We start from the raw sequence: 19625 nt of genomic DNA, 5'->3' as shown, positions 1-19625 counted from the left end.
CTTCATGCCCTGTAAGCTGATGTAGTTAATTAGTAAGAGATCATCACTCAGGTGATTCTTATGTACCATTCTTGTTCTGTTCTTACACAAGAAAAAACACATACACAACGTATTATACACATATTATGCCATATTATACACAACATCCATATCTATGTCCCTAAACAAACAGCCAGTGCTCTGAAAGAACGCATGAGTGTAAAACGGCTTTGAAATGGAAACCTTCATCAGCATATTCACAGAGTACTGAAAGATAAATAGTGAAAAAGGATAGTTTTGTAAACACTAACAACACAGAGGCCCCAAGCTATTCTTCAGCAGTGAGGAGAGAAATAAAGTCCATATCTAACTGGACAAGAAAAAGTGTGGAAACTTGCAAAGAAAAAATAAGTTAAAAAAAAAAAATAAATCACAGAACAAGTCACCCTGTCTCTGGCTCAGTTCCATGTCCTCAGTCCCAGGCCAATAGGTCTGTAGTGACTCTGCCAACTTTAGACAAGCCCCTAATGTGAGCACTGGTTGTCTTTGTGCTTGCAGACCTACAAAAAGGTTAACAGTTTCTAAATTACCATTTGTCACACAGAGGGATATGGGGAATGGATTCAAAGCAATTTTGCCTGTCAGTGTGAAAGATAATGTAATTGCATTTATGGGGACTCTGGGCATTTGAGTGGGGAAAGCAGTGGGCTCCTGGTACTAACCTAATGGGAAAATGCTGACTCCAGGTGCTTTGATGAGAGGCACAGACAGAGGTAAGTGCCTCAGAATGGCCTTTTGGGGCTTGTTTTGTCAACAGTGGTGGAACAGTTCTCATTAAATGTCACTAACTGCTCTATGAGCTCACTCAAGTGGGGTGAGCAAGACATCATAACCAAAAATATTAGAGAAGTAGCAGAGGCACAGGAGCCTTGTGGAAGACAGCCTGATCCAGCTTCAGTAAGCACCAATTGCTGAGGGCTATTCATTTCATCAGAAGCTGTATCAGGCTCCCAACAAGGTTTAAACACCTTACAAGAACTCAGGATTATTTCTGAGGCTCTGTCCCAGGCTATTCCTATTATTATTAAACTTCTATTGCTTCCTACATCCCTGCTGAGAGGTAAACCTCAGAGTCCGTGACGTGCTTCTGGCATGGGGTGCCTGTGAATGACCTACCCTTTTGAGTCAAGGGAACTGATGAACTACAGCATGGGAAAAGTGTTCCCACATAGCCACTACCTGAGAAAGAACGCTTTAGATGCTTTAATTCCAAGGCAAGAGAAATAACTCTTTTGTTTGTATCATCATCATGGAGCTAAAAAAAAAAAAAAGGGCATTTCAGAGGCCTACAACAGCTAAAACTATTGCAAAGGTTTGTGTGTAGCAATGAGAAAGAAACTCCAGAAATAGACTGCCTGGCTACAAAAAGGTTGAGACTGATTAACATTAATTATCCCAAATTAAAAATTCCTGAAGGAAATTGAGAGGGAACGAACACTTCTGTTACCAGTTTGCCCTTCCTGCCTAGAACATTCAGGGCTTTCATTTTGCAAATTTGGTCCTACAGCTCAGGAGGAGCCAAAAAATTTAACATGGAAATGGAAATCTGGGTTTCCTTCTGGGATTATCACCTTCAATCCCTTTTGCATTTCTCATGTGATTTCCAGTTCCAGGTAAAGAAACATTTCCACTGTGAGGCAATCTCCCCAAATCTTGGTTCTGAAGACTAAACAGGTAAAATGAAAAGCAGAAGTTGAACTATATGAATCAAGATCGGAAAACAGAGAAGTGGAGGTCACTACAGGAGATGTGACCTCTACTGTTTCTGAAGTATCGGTGACATATTTATGATACAAAGTTACCTTTTAAGCACTAATGAACAGAGAAGAAATGTTTAAAAAAAGGGAAAGAAATTGAAAATTTGAGAACCTTCTGGCCCAAGGAGTGTTTGAAAACTCTGAGTGGCACATTTTCTGCAGATATAGGCTGCATTCATTGCGGTCTATGAACTTGCAAAATTCTCTCAGCAGGAAAAAATTAGCATAACATGCTTGTTCTTAGAGAAGTGCTTTACTATTGCCACCAGCTTCTTTTCCTTCTTCAAATCTGGAAGACATTTATGTATTTGAAAACATAGGGAGAAACTGTGAATAGTTCCAAGCAAAGAATTTGACTGACAGCTATTCTCTAAACTCTTATAAATGAGAAATTCTTCCCCAGAAAGAATGTTAGGCCTATAGTTCCCTTCCAGACTCCTACCTACACTCTTCATTGACAACATGTCTTATACCAGAGGATCCATACAAAAGGGAAAAAAAACATTTTGTTAATTTTCAGCCCATGACTTATCTTTTTGGACACTCTCCCATTGCTAACCAGTGACGTTCTGGTGCTAACTTAGGTTTTTGGATGTTCCCTTGGCGTGAAGCCCATCTTTTCACCCCTTTTCTTCTGGTAGAACAAAAACTAATGTTGGGTAGACTCCACAACGCTTATTTCTGAAACTTCCTCACAAGCTGAGGTGGCAGTCCAGGAGTACCATGCACAGTCCTGAAGTGCTGTGTCCCAGCAGGCAGCTCCAGAAGACAAAGGGAATCTCCTTACGTCCCCAAGGTGGCTGAGTGCTGCTCTAGGATGGTCAACACCCTGAGTTTCCATTTTGCTGACACACTATTAGCATTTCCAAATTTCTTTTCTTTGAAAATCACTATGTTTTTTTAAATGTCCTATACTGACAGAATCATAACACAAAGTAGCGATTCTACAGTCTTCATATGATGAGTTACATATAGTCAGTCCAGAAATGAAACAGAAACAAATTGACTGGAGGAAATTGTCAAAGCAGCTTCCTATATGGAGAGGGGGAAAGGTGAGTAGGATGTAATAAATCTGATTATGGCCTGCCCCCACCTCCAGCAAAATACATTATGAAGAGACCTGTTCTGAGGACTTTGAATTAGCTGTTACGAATCTGGTTTGTCTTTCCACAGGTTAAAAAAGAACAGCATTAGCACAAAAAGGTCATCCACTTAACTACCTAAATTCATGTCAGCTTCAAAGCCAGCATTTCTGACAAGTTGCTTTAAATCTAGTTGCATGATGTGCTGCTGATCATTGAGGCTGATTCAGCAAAGTATTTACTAGTTTAGCTGTAAATTTGCCTATCTGTGCACTCAGCTTCACACACACACACCAAGAACCACCTGTCGTGTTGCACAGAAGCAAGGTAATACATCCATATAGCAAATGTTCTTACTTCAGAGGTGATACTAATACTATGCTATTAATAACCCTAAACCAGCATCTTCTATCAGCTGAGAATATAGGTCTCTTTTTTTGCAACTTGTACTTCCAACTGTTGCTCCCATTGCTTCAGGGCAATTTGTTGGCATATTAATGGTGGAAAAATCTGTCAGAGCCGCAAGAACAAGTTTTCATACACCCAAGCCCTTTGTAAATTCACTCATTGTGGATTTTAACTTTATCACAGCCTTTGGTCTGAAGCTGAGACAGGCCAACACTTGTGGATCTCAAATGAGTATCAGTTCCTGATGGCTAGACAGAACTACTACATTCACACAGATTTGCTATTTGTCTAGTATTCTATACCAATACATCAATGTTACTTTGACTGTTTTAAGTCATGTTGCAAGCTTTTATGGGTACCAGCTTCAATATTTGCTGAAATCTACATTTTTATTTACCCTAGGGCCATTTAACACCACTCTGTCGATACAGACAGTTAAGTGGACATACTGTATTTGCCAAAACAGAACAGGGAGCTGAAACAGAAACAGCAATCCTACCTTAATTATGAATAATCAGAAATTAAAACCTGATATCCACATTTTCTGATATTTATAGGTAATATGCTTTAGTACTCTTGTTGGTTCATTCCTAGTGTGTACCTTGTCCTGGGTTCAGCAGTAGCAGTCATTTTTCTCCTTCTTAGCAGCTGGTGCAGTGCTGTGGTTTTGACTTTCAGCCTGGGAACAGCACTGATAACACTGATGTTTTTAGTTGTTGCTAAGTAATGTTTACTCTGACCAAGGACTTTCTGAGCCTCATGCTCTGCCAGGGAGGAGGGGAAGCCAGGAGGAAGCAGAGACAGGACACCTGACCCAAACTAGCCAAAGAGGTATTCCATACCACAGCACGTTATGCCCAGTATATAAACTGGGGGCAGTTACCCCAAAGGGCTAGATCACTATTCGGGTCGGGCTGGGTATCAGTTGGCGGGTGGTGAGCTGTTTTATTCTCTTCCCTTGTTATTTCCCTTACCGTTATTATTATTGGCGGTAGCAGCAGTGGTTTGTGTTATACCCTTGTTACTGTGTTATATCTTAGTTACTGGACTGTTCTTACCTCGACCCATTTCAGTTACATTCTTTCAATTCTCCTCCCCATCCCTCTGGGACTGGGGGAAGGCAGGGGGGGAGTGAGCAAGCAGCTGCAAGATTCTGGGTTGCCGTATGTGCTTAAACCACGACAACACGCGTGAGTAGTGTGACCTTTAGTGGTCCCTTCCAACCTAAACCTTTCTATGAATGTGTGTGAGTACAGAATTCAACCGGTAACATGATTCAATTTATCATTTCTTCACAGTTTCTCAATACATCGTAGTATAACTAGAAGAATACTGAATTAGCTAAATGACTAATACACAAATAATTCTGAAGAGTACATAGCAAATTCACACACAAGAGGAATTTCTCAGCTGAAACTGGAAACCAGGAAACAGCCATAGGTACTGCATGAATTCCTGAAAGCACAGCTTTCACATGCTCCAGCTCTGTATCAGCGATGCATGAGGAAAACAACAAAATGCTAACAGCGATAGCACAAACCAAGGAGAAGCTACAAGTGAAAAAACCACCAACCCAACCAAAAAACACCACCACATTTTTGCAGTGTTGTTTCACAGAAAGCAGGCACAAGTCACACAGCTCCCAGTGGCACTATGCACACTCCAGGCATGTTTGACATTAAGGGGCCTGGTTGTTGTGGCAACCAAATCCCATAGATGAATTACTGCTCAGCAGCTAGAACCATCTCTCTCCCTTTCTGTCTCCCTGCCCCCAGCTAAAGTTTTTTAAAAAAAGGGTGTCACTTTTTATATCATGGAAGAATGTCATTGCAAAAAGAAACCTTTTCCTTACAGACCCAGAACACTACCAAAAGGAGTGAACAACTTGGCTGAAGTGTCAGTCCCTCAAGTTTATGAAGTTCAAACCCACAACACTATTTCAGTGAGGCTACTTTTCGTTTATGTGGCTATGCCAAATACTTCCAAGGAGGTCATGCAAGAATGAAGATAATGTGAAATTTCTGAAATCCCTTTCTAATGACAAAACTTTTATGGAAGTTTCCCCCATTCTTCCTTTCCACATGTAGATGCACTAATTACAAATGAATTGTTTCAGGTGAACTATTCAAGCGACTGACAGTCTTCATGTGAATGTGTTTGCACAGTGAGTTGCAGGCTTTGAATGACATTGATTCTCATTGACTGATTATCACCACGTTCTGTTAGCTATCATTGGCTCTGACCCTTTAATTCCCCACATACATCCTAGTGTACAGGACAGAGGAAGATGAGACACAATCACATATATGCACCTAGCAGCTTGCTATATAAATGCATGTTGCACAAGCAGAATGCACAGAAAAGAAAAATGGTTAAAAGCCACTACAAGTTAAAATTCAGAAATACCTAAATGGCATTTTCAAAACAGTTTACTGGCCATAGGTCAAACATATATTAGACATTCATCAATTCAATTTGATACTTTTGAAAATACGTTGTTTTCAGTATCTGCATCTCAAGGTAACTGGGTACTTTTAATAGCCCTGTTCTGATGAGAATGAAGAACTCCTCCCACCTTTTTTCCCACAAAATATCCTTTCAAGCTATGCTATTTGTTGCCTGTTGACAATACTCAATCATGAATAACTGGCATAATGAAAATATTGGAGGCATAGTTATTTAATAAGCAGAGAGTACATAGGGTGAGAAAACCACTAGCGTAGTATAATACATACACATACCAAACACGTACAAGTATTTATTATTCTGTTTGCATACACACACACACACACACACACACACACACACACACACTTCTAATTAGCTAACATCACATCCTGTGACTTAAAGCACTTAGGTTCTCTCTTCAGACGAGGCAGTGATGGATTACTGAATATGCTCAGATATGCTATGACTTCCTGACACACCATCACCTCATAAGAGTCCCCTACTCACTCTCATTTACAGTAGTGAAATAAATAGATCCGATTTCTAGAAGCCAAGATACTTCCTGTGGGACAAAACCTGCACTTTGATAGTTAAACAATGATAAGAGCTCTCGTGTTTCTCAAACACGTAGCGCCTGAACAAACCTACTAACTTGAATAGGTGCTCAACAGTTTTCAAAACCAAGCCAAACACAGTGTAAAATATAATATTTCAGTGTTAGTTTATAGGTCTTGCCCTTTAAACGGGCACCACTTCTAACTTGCTTGCATTTTCATTTAAAATAAGAAAAATATACCTTTGAGATGATTAAGGGCTCCCCATGCTCCAGTCCGCCTTTCAGTGTGAATCCCCATGGAGCACCTCCTAGAAGCAGTGCCTCCAGGTAGATATATCTTCCTTTATGGGTAACGTTGCACTCTGAAGATGATATGCTGGTATTAATATTGTCTAACATCCTCATCTGTCCTACCGCATACTTAGTCAAATACAAAACCCATTCAGGCAATCACAAAACAACAAAGTTGTCCTCAGAAGCCCACAAGCTCTCTTCATTCCTGAAGAGGTGAAACAAAAAGAGTCTGAGACAGAAAATTTTTCTTCAGAGCTGGAGTCCAAGGTGATGGGTTAAAAACATTTCCCATCAACATTTCAGAATGCTGTTTCTCCTTCAGAATTGTGATGTTTTACTGGTGTTTCAGCACTGTGCTTTCCCCATTTCCAGGTATCCTGGGCACTATAAAGATTTTCTGTTCTCAGTATATCAAACCTGTGCTTTTAAAGATGCAGGCAAAAAAAAATAATTTAGAAAAAGTTTAAAGATTTAAAAGCCCCTGGCCAGCAAATTGCCAAAATCCAAACAAATGCTTCAGTTGTGATTGATTATCAGTCCTTTCTTCCTTTCTGCATGCGATTTACCATTACAATGGCCTTTTTGCCTCAGCCCAGTGCACTGAAAGAATGGAAGTGTCTTCTACCTCTTCTCTCAGTTACTCTGTCTGCTCAATCCACAATTTTCTGACTTGTAGAAAAAACCCAAAAAAATGCGGGAGGAGGAGGCGAGAAAAAGTCCATTCCTAAAACTTTTAAGAGGGGGTTAAAATGTGAAATAACCCCGTATTTATTGGATTAAAAAGTGCAAAAAAGACTTTTTTTTTTTGTCAGGAAAACTGGAGAAGTAGGTGAAATTAATCCTTTGGGAAAATAGTTAAGACGATGACTGAACTCTTTTTATGTTCCGCGCTCTCCCTATGATCTGCCAAAGCTGCAGCAGCTACTGCTGCTCTGAGGGAGGCTGAGGAAGTGAGAGAGAGGGGGAGAGAGATGGATTAAGGCAAGCGAAGCAGTACTGCCCAATTGTGCACAACAAGCATGCAATTATAAAATGCAGTGTGCAAAAGCTGAGGCTCACCCTTTTATTATGCCCCGGAAACCATCATCTTTCTATTGTACTTGCCAAGGAATTCTAACAATCCAAACTGACAGTTGATGACTACAATGGACCTGTTCCAAATCAGCACAGTGGAGCACTGCTGATAATTTTGCTCTCATTAAAGTGCTTTTCCTCTGCACAAAGCCTATCAGCTTCTTTCCCTCCTTTAAATTGTCATAAAAGGTCGGTGCTTTCTCAGCGTATGGAATAAGAAATAACACTAAGAATTTCAGATACTTTTATTAATTTGGGCAGTTACCAATGACTACTGTTGAATTTATCAATGTGGGTGAATCTGCTCTTGCACATATACATTTACAGTTAGGGATCTGACTCATCCCTTAAACGGTGTTGACATCAGCGAAGGTGTTAAAAATATTTTCTGTTTTCTATCAGTCCTTGAAGAGCATGATAGAGATGGCAGCCCACAGGCTGCTCCCTTTTCTGCTGGCAGAGCTGCGTAGACAAATAGTAGTGCATGTGCCTTCAAGGTGACCCTAACTTTTGATCTTAGTGCCTAGGATGTGCATCATTTCTCCTTTGGGCTTTGGAAGTTGTGAAGAGGGGGAAAAACTGTGGAGCTGTGATTCCAAACCAGAAATCTTTGCATTTTTTCATGCCCTGTGTGCTGCCCCATTCTCATCCCCTTTACGATGTTACAGTTTCTCTAGAGTCTTCTACCTGCTCCATGCATCCCAGCTCTCTTTCCCAATAGCCATGGAAAGGAATTCAGAAGAGAGAGCTCCTCCCTTTATTTTTCATGGTAGATGATCCTCAGTCCTTGCTTATATTGAGCTTTGTCCCACCTGCTTCCCTCCCACAGGCTGAGTGTTCATTAGCTTCACATCCTGGTCGGGCTCACCCATTCCTTTTATTCAGAACTCACAGTTTTGCCTGAGTCAAATTAGATTTCTCTAGTTTTACTCTCCTAGTGTTTCACTGCAAAAATGCTCATTCCAAGTCACCACAAATGCTCATTCCAAGTCACCACAAACAGCAATTCATTTCTGTCCCTCCACAGACATTACAGAGCCAGGCTAAGGCTCTGGGAACTGTCTCTTGGAGCTGTACATCCTCTTATCCATAGCTATCAGGACTACTGGAGACTGTATAAGAACATGCCAGCCTGTTAACATGCTAAGGTATTTCTTTGGATTCTATCAATTTCCAGTACAAAACGTTGGTCACTGCACCTGTCTGCAGACCCTAGAATTTCAGCACAAGCTGTATTTTTCCTAGTGCCTACAGTGGCTGACGTTTAACAGTTACCAACATAATTTCCGAGGTACAGTTTTTCTTCTCCTCGAGAGCTGCAATTCATTTAAGGTGCTGAATCCAACACCATTTTTTCCAATAATTCTATCAAATTTTTTACGTTTTCCTGCACGTAATTTTATCCCCCTACTACATCCAGATTTACTAGTTGTTTATACTTAATTCAGCTCTAAAAAGGTCACATACAGGTGCTTACACATATCAGAAACCCATGATCAGCTAAGGAAATATCAGTACTCCAAAAGGACTGTCAGTTACTGTGCTGCTTTCTCAGCAGGCTCTTATTCCACATAGGAGCTAAAAATCCATCAGGTGCTCATAGAATCTAGTTCCTATCTGTGTTACTCATTTCTCATAAAGAAACTGGGCCATCCCTCTTGGTGATGCCCCAAGAAACACATGGATTTTTTGAACACTAGAGATAACAGCAATGATGAAGGAAGTGGGATTTTTAATGACATGGAGATGAGCATTGTTGTGCTTTAGCTGAAAACTCATTTTTTTCTGAGAAACAGATTTCAGTGCTGAATACAAGTAAATCAATACTCACCATTCACCTACATGTAGACATTTTAAAGTATGAAGTACAAAGTTTTTTCCTCATCTTGCCTCTGGCAAGAACCTCAAAAAGCACAAATAGCTTACGACTGTTTGCTACAAGAAAGAAATTATTCTACGAGGAGTACCCTCAGAACAGAGCTGAGATACTGTTGTGGTGAAATGGAAAAGACCAAAAAGTTCAGAAAAGTGCTGTCCATGCAGAACAATATAATGGAATTAAAATTTTATATGGTTCCAGTGTAAGAGAAAATACATTTGAAATAGACTCATGTCATAACCCTTCTCCTCAACTGTCAAGTACTGCGCTGCTAAACCAGAAGAAATTAGCACGATTTAACTTTTCAGTGTTCATGATCAAACCCTACATTTATCATTAACAAAGGCACTGCCTCCTTCCTGGTGCCTGCTCTGGCTTTTCCTCAATTCCTGGAAGCATTCCAAGCGTCTTTCGCAAATTAAGTTCATAAGAGCAATGCTGCCCCCTACCTGCTGGCACTATAAATTGTCACAATTTTTAGTTTACTTCGTTGATTTAAAGGCAAATATTTAACAGTTTAGTTAGCAGCCATTTGCTATGTTTTTCCCTTTCAGAAAGGAGGCAGAATCTTATTCAGAGTGATGTTATTGATCTTACCTGGGTCCCTGAGCTGGCACATCATTAGGTCAGATTAAAGGTAAACCTAGAAATCAAACAAAGGAAATTCAGCTCCTAAAATTTGTATGCATTTGTTACTGCCTTTTTGGCTGGGGCAATTAAAAATTATGCTTAGTTCAAATGTACCTGCTGATTAATTATATCCCGTACATTCAGAGGAAGCAAATTTATCTCAACTTATCTCTAAAGAGAAGTTCTACAAAATAAAGCAGCCCTTATCTGTACTGAAGGGACTTCTGAGGAGGATTGACATGCTAAAATAGCTCAGAGTTGGACATCAGAAGAGCAGAAATGTAACTGATGACCCAATATATCATATGTGGCAGAAAACCGTCATTACAAGCAGGCTGACAAAAAGTCCAAGATGAAGGGATGGACACTGATTATCTTGCATTTGCTCCTGCTTGTGGAGTCTTCTCTATTCCTAGTTGTGCACAAACTCCTGTTGAGCAAGGAAAAGGCTTGCAACAGCCCTGTCTGAGAGAATTTATATTTAGTGTTCTCAAGGTGGACAAAAGGGGATAGAAATGTGGGTCTTTGAACCTTTCAAGATACAGAGGGAATGGGTGACTTACTTCTGGTCATACAAGAAGCATGAAAAGGCTGAAAAATGAAAGCAGTGCTTCTTCCTAGCTCACTGGTTTTATCACAGAACAACTTATTTTTTCTTCCAGAAAGGGCTCTGTATAAGCTGAAGAGCTTCAGAATTTTAAATAAGTCAGCCTTCAAGGACCAGTTGCCACAGATTCTTTATCTCCCCTGAAACCTGAAGCCATTCACCTAAATCTGCAGTAGGATGGAACAAAACACAAATGCCAAAAGACCTAACCCACCTGATCAGCCCAGGATCCCTTAAGAAGAGAATAATTTCTTCTTGGGATAACAATTCTCCTGAAGATTTATTATGTAAAAAAAATTAGAAGCAGATAAATAGAAAATATGGCTTTCCTATCTTACCTCCAACTTGAGCTGACTGTAACATATCCATCCAGTCAACTCTGTAAAATCTTAGAATTATAAAATGTTTTAGTTTGGAAGGGACATTAAAGATAATCTAGATCAAACCCCCCTGCCATGGGCAGGGAATGTCAGTCTTACATCTCAAACAAGATGCCAGTCTTGCATCTTAAAGAAGAAATTATAGTAAGGAACACACTTTAAGACATCGTATAGGCCCAAAGGGATTGCTATCAGTTACCACTGTTCAACATTTGTTGCCAGAGAAAAACATTCCTAGGGCTAAAAAGTGAAGCTCTGTTCAGATTCCAGGTTGGATTTGAGTTTGTCTTCATTTCAGGCCACAGAATAAGCCTGCTTTTCTGGATAGGCCTGAGGTGACATATGAAAAACAAGACATAAAGGAAAAGACAAGAGATCTGAGAGTGAAAGAAAAGAACAAAGCTGAGAAACAGAAGTAAGCTGCAAAATCCATGACTCTGCATCCCTTTTGTGCTGGAAAAGGCCCTTGTCTTTAAAGTCTGAAAATAAAGAATTTTCTTTGGGGAACATAAAAAAGTCTCTCCGTATAGTATTGTCTCTGGCACAAAATAGCCCTGTGCTCCTCAGTGACTCAAAGCAAACTGAAAAGCAACAGGTCAATGTGAGGAATAGCTCCATTCCTCCAAGGAGAGTACAAGTGCTGCCACAACTCAAAGAGGTGAATTCAGGGTATCTGAATTGCAGAATTGCAGATTTTCTCTCCGAGTATGAATTTTCATCTATCTGATGTAATGCAAAGGTAATCACCCTACTGAACCAAGAGTTTGAATCAGAAACCAGGAATCAAAAAAGAGACAGCACAGTACAACACTGAAACCTTGCAACATATAGGTTGATGTTGTTACACAAGCATTATACCTGTAACAACACTGAGGACACTTCAGCAATAACAATCCCTGATTTTCAATATATTACTGTAAGCCTTTCAGGAGAAACAGGCCTTTTTGCACTCTGAATAGACTAAATAAGATGCACAAAAGCAGAGACATCAAAGTCCTCATTCTAACATTAAATTAATAAAAGACTCCATGATCACATGGAATTATCCAGTATTATTATTCTAAGGGATTTCCTCTGTTGAGACTCATTTACACACTTTAGAAAAAAGAAACCAGCACAAAATGCTCAGGGCAGCCATCACCTCATTTAACTGAGCAGCTGTGTAGTATTTGTCTTTACCCTAGCAGGTTGGGTACACAATTGGTCAGGTTTTAGATACACCTACCTGCTTAGATCAGAGGTTTCTGTGCCAAGCTATTTCTTGCAATTTTTACTTGCAAAATGGACTACGGCTAAAGTCACCTGAGGCACCATGGCCAGATGCTCTTATTTAAGGAAGAACACTGCATCAAGCTCTGATGATGCAGCCCTGTGTCTGAACTCATCCTGTAAGAGAAGGCTAAACTCTATATATTGTTATGTTTAATATGTGGCATATGAAGAAACATGGAAGGTTCAACAGATTAATTTTTTTGGGGGGGATCCCCAAAATAAAATGATTATTTAACAGGTAAAACCATTATTAATGCCTTTAACCAAATCTGACATAGCTGGTGGGCATGACCAAAGCATTTTTGATGTATAACCTCTACTGTCATATATTACTCAATTACCTTCCTCTCAAGCTATATTCCCCCTGCTCACTTCATAGTCCTCTCTGTGGAAGAAATGGATTATTTTAAACACAAGACACTTGTATTTGTATCTTGCTGGTAAACTTATGGTGATACTTAGATGTTTGTTCTCACAGATATTCCTAAAACAGAAAAAAAGTTATTTGGGAATTACATCCTGAAAGAACTACTCTGTCCCCAGGTTGTAACTGCTGTTTCAGGAGAGGCAGAAAGCTGCAGAGGCTGGAATGCTCAAGAGACCTGGACTCCCATGAAACACTAGACAAAAAAGGCACTTGCTGCTAGGAGAGGCAACGTTCCCCAGAAATCACAGCACCAGGGCCTTGATGGGGAAAAGCTATCGAGTTTCCCACTGAAGCAGGCCTTTGAATGTCACTTTGCAAAGAAATCAGACACTGGGGGCAGCGTTTACTGGCTTCCCTTCACGCACATGACCAGCTCCAGAGGGAGGAGTTTGTTCCCACGGCTACCGAGGCGGGCGAAGGGGTTAGGGGCAGGTGGCTCCCTTGGAGCTTCTGGGTTTGGGAGCCGGATGTGCAGTCTGCAGCACGGCAAAAGCAGGAGTGAATGGGAGATGATCAGTGCCCCCCTCCCTCCCAGCCCCACGGCAAGAAGCAAGTCTCAATGAATCATTCAAAAAACAGGAGAAACAAACCTCAGCTGTGTCTGTCAGAGGTAGGTGCAGGCTGCCTCCCAGATCAGTTTGCATGCTTTGTTAACACCCAGGGCTGTTGGAGGCTGAAATCTGGCTTCAGGATATTGTATAGCATATTTACCTATAAACTCCTTTGCTTCTTTTCTCTGTGGGTAGAAATAAGATATATATTTTCAATGCTGCCTCTTTTTGTGGGGGTTCCAATAAAAAGACTTTTTTTCCACGAGCTGTTTGCCATCCTCTGCGTATGTTTTTTGCCACTGATGCACTGAAAACTGGGGTGCAGTTCAGTAAGGAGAGTGGAGACAAAAGGTCTGTTTTCATCCAGTTAATTCTTGCTTTTCTTTGCTCAGTTTAAAGTAGCCCATGTAAAAGCACTTTTCATCTTTAGGTTTGTCCTCTAGCACTAGGTGAATAGTTTTCTTCCCTTGTAAATTAAAATGGTGTGTTGTTGCTATGGAAATGTTATCTGGTTTTCTTCTTAGTTATTTAAATATATAAGCATACATGTTTGTCTCCAGAGTTTGCGCAGACTTCAGTTCTCCACCTCTCTGATAATTTTGTTTTGGGCCCAGTTTATACACCTGTTCCTGGAAACTTGTAACATGTTGTGTCTGGTATAAGCTGTTGGCTTTTATTCTGAATAACTTGAAAAGACAGACAGACAATTGACACCTGCATGTTCACTCCGCGAATCAAGATCCAAAATAGGGGAGACACCCAAATCATTTTCTTTCCTGAAATGAAGTGATAGTTTCTTGATTCTGCATTCAGTCTCTGACCAAGAATTGAGAATGCCTATCAGGCAACTACTTTTGGGAATTCAAAACCGTTTAATCTCTGAAGATATTGGTGTGAAAATCACTTTTTTTTTTAATATTGCTTTCTGAAGAGGGCTCTTGGGGCTCTGGCCTTTGGCAAGAGGAAGTCTCCTCACCCCAACTTGGGTCATGGTCACCCCCCAGTATGTGATACTTTGATGGCTAAATACCATGGAAAAGATGATGCATGCCCTCTCCCACCCTCTTACGAAGGATTTTTATCTCCGTTCTCAAGCACAGCATCATTAAACCACCTGCTATCACCATCCAGCGCCGCGAGGGCGCTTTAACTCTGGCGCCCATCGCCTGAGGGGGGCACATGTGAGCAGCCATGTTGGGGTCAACGGGAAGGGTGAAGGGGTACACCCCGCTGCCGCTCGGTCCCGGTATCCCCACCGCAGCTTACCTGGATCTACGGCAGGATGAAGCGAGCGGCTCCTTTCGGATCGGCTCTCGGCCGCGGGAGGGCTGCTTCCGGGGGAGGAGACCGGAGAAGGGGCGAGGCACTTTTCCTCAGTGTGAGGGAGCGGCTTCTCTGGGGATGGGATAGCGGGTGAATGCCCTCATGAGGTACAAAGCCCGTTGGAGCGGCAATGTGGAGGGTTGATAGAGGTTTAAAGGAGTTTGGAACAGACCTGGGGAGGCCGGTCAGGAACACTTGGGAGTCCTTCGTTTCCCACCACGGAAAGGCAGGTGGCTGCATGCGGTGGGCATTTTGTCAGCTCTTGGTCGGGTCTGTAGCATTACTGCCGCTGAGGAGATCCATAACCGGCCTTGTCTTCATTTTCCTCATGGAAAACGCAGCCGGGGAGGGGAAGTGGCAAGGCAGCCGTAGTTTAGGAAGAGTGCCTGTCATCGTGGTAGAGCTGAACTTTCCAGGGGTGGTTATGCAAGGGTTGGAGGCAGTGTTTTCCCATTAAGGAAGTATTTCTGGTACTCAGAATTGGGGTCTGGAATTCTCAGAATTCTGCTTTCTCCATTATGTGTCCTTAGGAAGCACCTATGGAGGTCTTTTTCAGTCTAGTGGGTTTATTGAAGGTGTTAAATAGGCCATGGTGTGGAAACTGCTACTACAGCTACCTCTTCATTTACAATATAGTCTTATGTCTTCTAGGGGACCAGTCACCCACGAAAAATCAGATAATGCAAATAAAACCTCATCAATACCGTCTGGCTCAAAGCTACCCCTGAGTAATAATTTTTTTCTTCATTTTTCCTTTTCTGCCCCTGAGGTTTACAGAGTTGTCCCCCAACACATATATTAGTTGTGTAATTTGGGACTGTTAATAGCAATTGCATTCCCAAAACTAGAGATGTACAAGTCTAGACTTGCCCTAGACTTCAAGATTTTCTTTTCTTTTGGACATACCTCCAAAAGCACGTTGGTGAGGAAAAGGTCTGTTTGGCTTTACTCGAGCAGTTTGGCATAGACAACATTTGTAGCCAAGATCAATACAGATGTTTATCGAAATCTCATCTTTGGTTTCTTGTAGAAAAAATCTGTATCTGGAAACATCATAAGAAAGTGGTCATGGATATGATTTGATACTAATTATTGCAAAACTTAGCAGGCAGGTACTTAGAAAAGCCTGCATCTGTGTTCATTCTGCAAAACAAAGCATAAGACTTTAAAAAGGAGAGAAACTGTCTCCCTGAATATCCTTTAATTCCTCCTGTAGTGTTAAAATTAGATGGGAAAATTAGTTTTTGTTACATAAAGTTGATTTTTAATATGTTAGAAAATAAAGAGACATCTCTTTCTCCACAGGTGCTGTTACAATGAATGAGAATATCCAGGAATTAAGGTAGTACACAGATTTTAATTGTTATTAGATAAATTCCTGTACCTGCTGTCCTCATTGTACTAAACAGCACACTTATGAAAATGGAAGCCAGAAGATTCCTAAGGTGTAGTCTGTTATAATAATGTGATAGGGAAGGTGTGAACACAAAATTTAAGGATATGGTTGCCCAAGGCAGGATGAACTACAAGTGAAGGATGAACTACACTGCATGATGTAATTTGTGTGTGAGGGTAATAGCTGAATTTGTATCCATGGAGGAATGAGTTCTTCACTGGCAATGGGATTTCTGCACAAAGAGCAGTATATAGCACTGTCCTTTGGAATGAATTTGCATGTGCCTATGATTCTCCCTACTCTTAGATTCAGAATTATTCAGCATTGGAGAAATGATACTTGTGAAATTCAGTGATTTTTACTGGTTTAAGGGTTTGTTTTTTTTTTTCCCCAGAAGGTAGTGCTTGGATTTAGTGATTTTTGTGTACAGTTATGTATATAATATTCTGTGATTCTATATAGTATTTGAAAGTGTCTCCCAAAGAAGGATAATTAATGATTTGAAAATTAATTGCCAGCAGAGAACAATTGGGATTGTATTTTTCTCCCCAAAGCTTTGATTTACTGATTCACTGAGACTCTGATGGATCAGGCTGAAGTGTAATCTCACCAGTGCACTCATTGCAACAGTGACTAGTGGCAGATGTCACAAGAAAAATGGTGAGGAAAATGCGGCATTTTTGCATAGTACATCACAATGTCCAGGGAATTAGAATGTAAAGACTTACTAAATCTAAATATCTGTCCCAACTGTCAAGTTTATTAGTCTTTGGTGTTTGGATAGTCATTCTTTTAACCTGTTTGCACATTTAGGTTATACCCCACAATAACAGGGGAGTGTTGATAGAACCTCCACCCTTGCCTCTTCTTCCCAGTTCCAGAGTTACAAACTCAGGATGATTTTCCCTATGCTCTGCAGTTCTGTTTGCTTCAGTGTCTTCTGATCTTGTTTCATCAGTAATGTCACAGAAAGAAAATTAAGGTTTATCAGGATGCCTTGATACAGCTGCATAGAGGCAGCATAACAAGTGCAGTGCACAGACATAGGGACTTGTTGCATTGTGAAAAAGAAGTGCTGTGTGGGCAGAAATCAACTGTGCATGTTGTACTTTGGTCATTTGTGAATGTCACAGTCCTGGTATGTACACGCAAGAGTACTGATGCTCAATGACAGGGAGCTGCTCTCCTTGATGATCTCATTGTCTTCCCTCAACTGTAGACTTGCCAATTAAACTGTTTTTCCACAATGTCAGATTCCAGTTTGTCCCTCGACTATTTTTTCTTCATGTTTCCTCTTAGTTTTCTTCTCTTTACTGCTTAGAGCTGAACTGCCAAAACTTGTCTGTTATTCTTACTTAGATGGATTTCTTTCTCTTTTGGTCAGAAAAACTCATTTTGCCTTTTTTTAACTTATCTGCCTGCTTTCTTTGCGCACACACACACCCCCTCGCCCTGCTCCCTGACTCCGCCTCAGGAATGTAGCAAATTATCTGATGCCCGATCAAGTCTAATAAAATCAGATGGTGTGTATTGGCACAGGCTTCCTTTCTTCTGTGCGCAAGGTTTTATACAACCGAACAGGTCTCTTGATTCTAAGTTCTCTTAGATGTGTCTTATCATGCCTGCAAATGAAGTATTTGATAGATTTCTGTGGGTTTGATGGACCATACAGTTCCAGCTTTGTCTCAGTAAGGTAGTATTTTACTGACCAGCTAGGAGAAAAAATGTATAAATAAAGGGAAATCCCTTTTCAGAAGGTAAACCAACTTAATTCTCTTTGTTTGATGAAATGCTGCTTTACTTCTTTGGACTTTAATAGATTATGCCTGCCAGTGGCAAAAGATAATAGTTCAGTTGACTACAGTGGAGCTGCAGCAGTTGAAGATGTGTCACTGTGTTGCCAAATACACACGCAAACGAGGAAAGTACAGCAGTGTTGCCAAATAAATTCTCTCGTTTCACTTTTTTTTTTCAGTTAGTCCTGTCAGGTTTAATTTGTGATGGCGTGCAGTCAGGTACTCTTCTGTATTCAGTCCTGCCTTTTCAGCAAATGTTTTTATGTGCTTTTCTGCAGGGAGAGACTGGAAAAACAGCCAAAAGAGTCTCTGAAATTCCACAAAGAAACCACCAAATGCATGGTGGAATCAATGATACATTCTTTGAGTCATGAGGAATCTTTACCAAGTGGCAATATGCCTAGTGTGGGCAAGTATTAAATAGATTTCAGAAGATTTGGGAATAAATTACTATAAACATTGCAGACTGTTATGTAATTTAGAAGTTCATGTTACATATTTCAAGTTGAATCCTCTTTAGGCCCTGTGTCTTGAACAGCTCTTGTCGGCACAAGCCCAAGGTAAAGGCAGAGCAGCTCTGAAGTGTTCTCTGAACACCCAGTTTCACACAGCCAGTGGGGAATCCTGGAATTGGCTGGATTTGTTCTACTTAGAAAAGATGATTCCTAGGTTTTACCATTGGTAGGCACTAAGAGGCACAAATGCCCAGTTGTACAAATAATGGATTATTCTCATGTGTGACTTTTGCTTCAGCAGTTAAATTTATCTGCCTTTCAGGTGCTGCTAGTCCATTTCTCAGCAACCAGAATGTTTCAGCTTCTTCCATTCTCAGCACAGTGATGAAAAGCTCAGCCTGTTCTAGTACCATTAGCAGTCCACCCAATAATGTCTTCTGTTCCAAATATGAAATACATACCGATTCTGAGAAAGAAAATGTGAGTGGTGCTGGCAAAGAACACATGGAAAACATTCTAGAAGAATGTTCGCAGAAAGGTAGAGATGCTCAGAAGAGCCTTAATGAAGTGAGTTGCAAATTTGGGGCAGCTTCTTTAAATACAGACTTTTGTTGGTTTTGTCATTGCTGAGTCTTTGGACAGTTTCACCAGCACTGTTTTGAGCATCCACTTGGCTGCTGTAAATTGTACTTGGCCATCATGATTCCCATGTGCTGTTTGACAGAAATAGACAATGGGTAGTAATGTTGGCATGATCCTTGTAACAGTCTTCCATGCATAGTCAGTCCATGACAGCACAGTGTGACTAGCAAGTTAACTAAGAAATATTAAAAAAACTTGATTCCCATACCCTTGCTTCTCTCAGCCTCTTTTTTTTTTTCCTTCTTTTTTTTGGGGGGTGGCAGTGGAGGTTATTTAATATTTTAGTTGGTTTAGTGTCTTTGGGTTTTTTTTTTCCTCCTTTAGACTACTGAGCTACATGAGCAACAGAAAAGCAATTTAAGGTTGATCATTGCTGATTTGCAGACCAAACTGATGGAAGTGCAATTGGAAAGAGATGCGCTTCAGGATGCTAGGTATGAAGGCCAGGACAGATGTGTTGTGAGGAGTGTGTATATGGGCTTTGAGAGGCACGCCACATCTCTTAAATGAGAAACTTGCCCTCAGGAATGATGACGATGAGACTGTGGCACCTTGGTTTAGAAAATGGCTTACTATGTAGCTGTAAAAAAAATGGCACTTGATCAGCGT

General features: G+C 40.7%; 2 protein-coding genes across 4 annotated transcripts in view; one reads left to right on the top strand and one right to left on the bottom strand.

Moving 5' to 3' along the window:
- Nucleotides 1-10971, bottom strand: part of SHROOM3 (shroom family member 3) — a 143362-nt gene extending 132391 nt beyond the window's left edge. For 2 of the 3 annotated variants that reach the window (XM_061442820.1, XM_061442829.1), the window contains exon 1: nucleotides 6531-6886. In XM_061442820.1, the coding sequence (XP_061298804.1) occupies nucleotides 6531-6695 (165 nt within the window). In that variant the 5' untranslated portion in view covers nucleotides 6696-6886. Of the gene's footprint in view, nucleotides 1-6530; nucleotides 6887-10134; nucleotides 10181-10730 lie in introns of those variants that run through there. The other variant, XM_061442836.1, reaches the window with a different exon arrangement.
- Nucleotides 10972-12700: 1729 nt separating this feature from the next.
- The window catches only part of CCDC158 (coiled-coil domain containing 158), a 35192-nt gene continuing 28267 nt past the window's right edge, over nucleotides 12701-19625 (top strand). The window contains 4 exon segments of the mRNA XM_061442808.1: nucleotides 12701-13463; nucleotides 16033-16069; nucleotides 18198-18941; nucleotides 19341-19450. Of these exon segments, the coding sequence (XP_061298792.1) occupies nucleotides 18621-18941; nucleotides 19341-19450 (431 nt within the window). The 5' untranslated portion in view covers nucleotides 12701-13463; nucleotides 16033-16069; nucleotides 18198-18620.

Source organism: Pezoporus flaviventris, unplaced genomic scaffold (assembly GCF_033815535.1).
Source record: "Pezoporus flaviventris isolate CSIRO_AGI_PZ_B2104156 unplaced genomic scaffold, CSIRO_AGI_Pfla_v1 ptg000002l, whole genome shotgun sequence".
Classification (NCBI taxonomy): Eukaryota; Metazoa; Chordata; class Aves; order Psittaciformes; family Psittacidae; genus Pezoporus; species Pezoporus flaviventris.
Note: the sequence above shows the minus strand (reverse complement) of the source record. Positions and strands in the feature narration are given on the sequence as shown.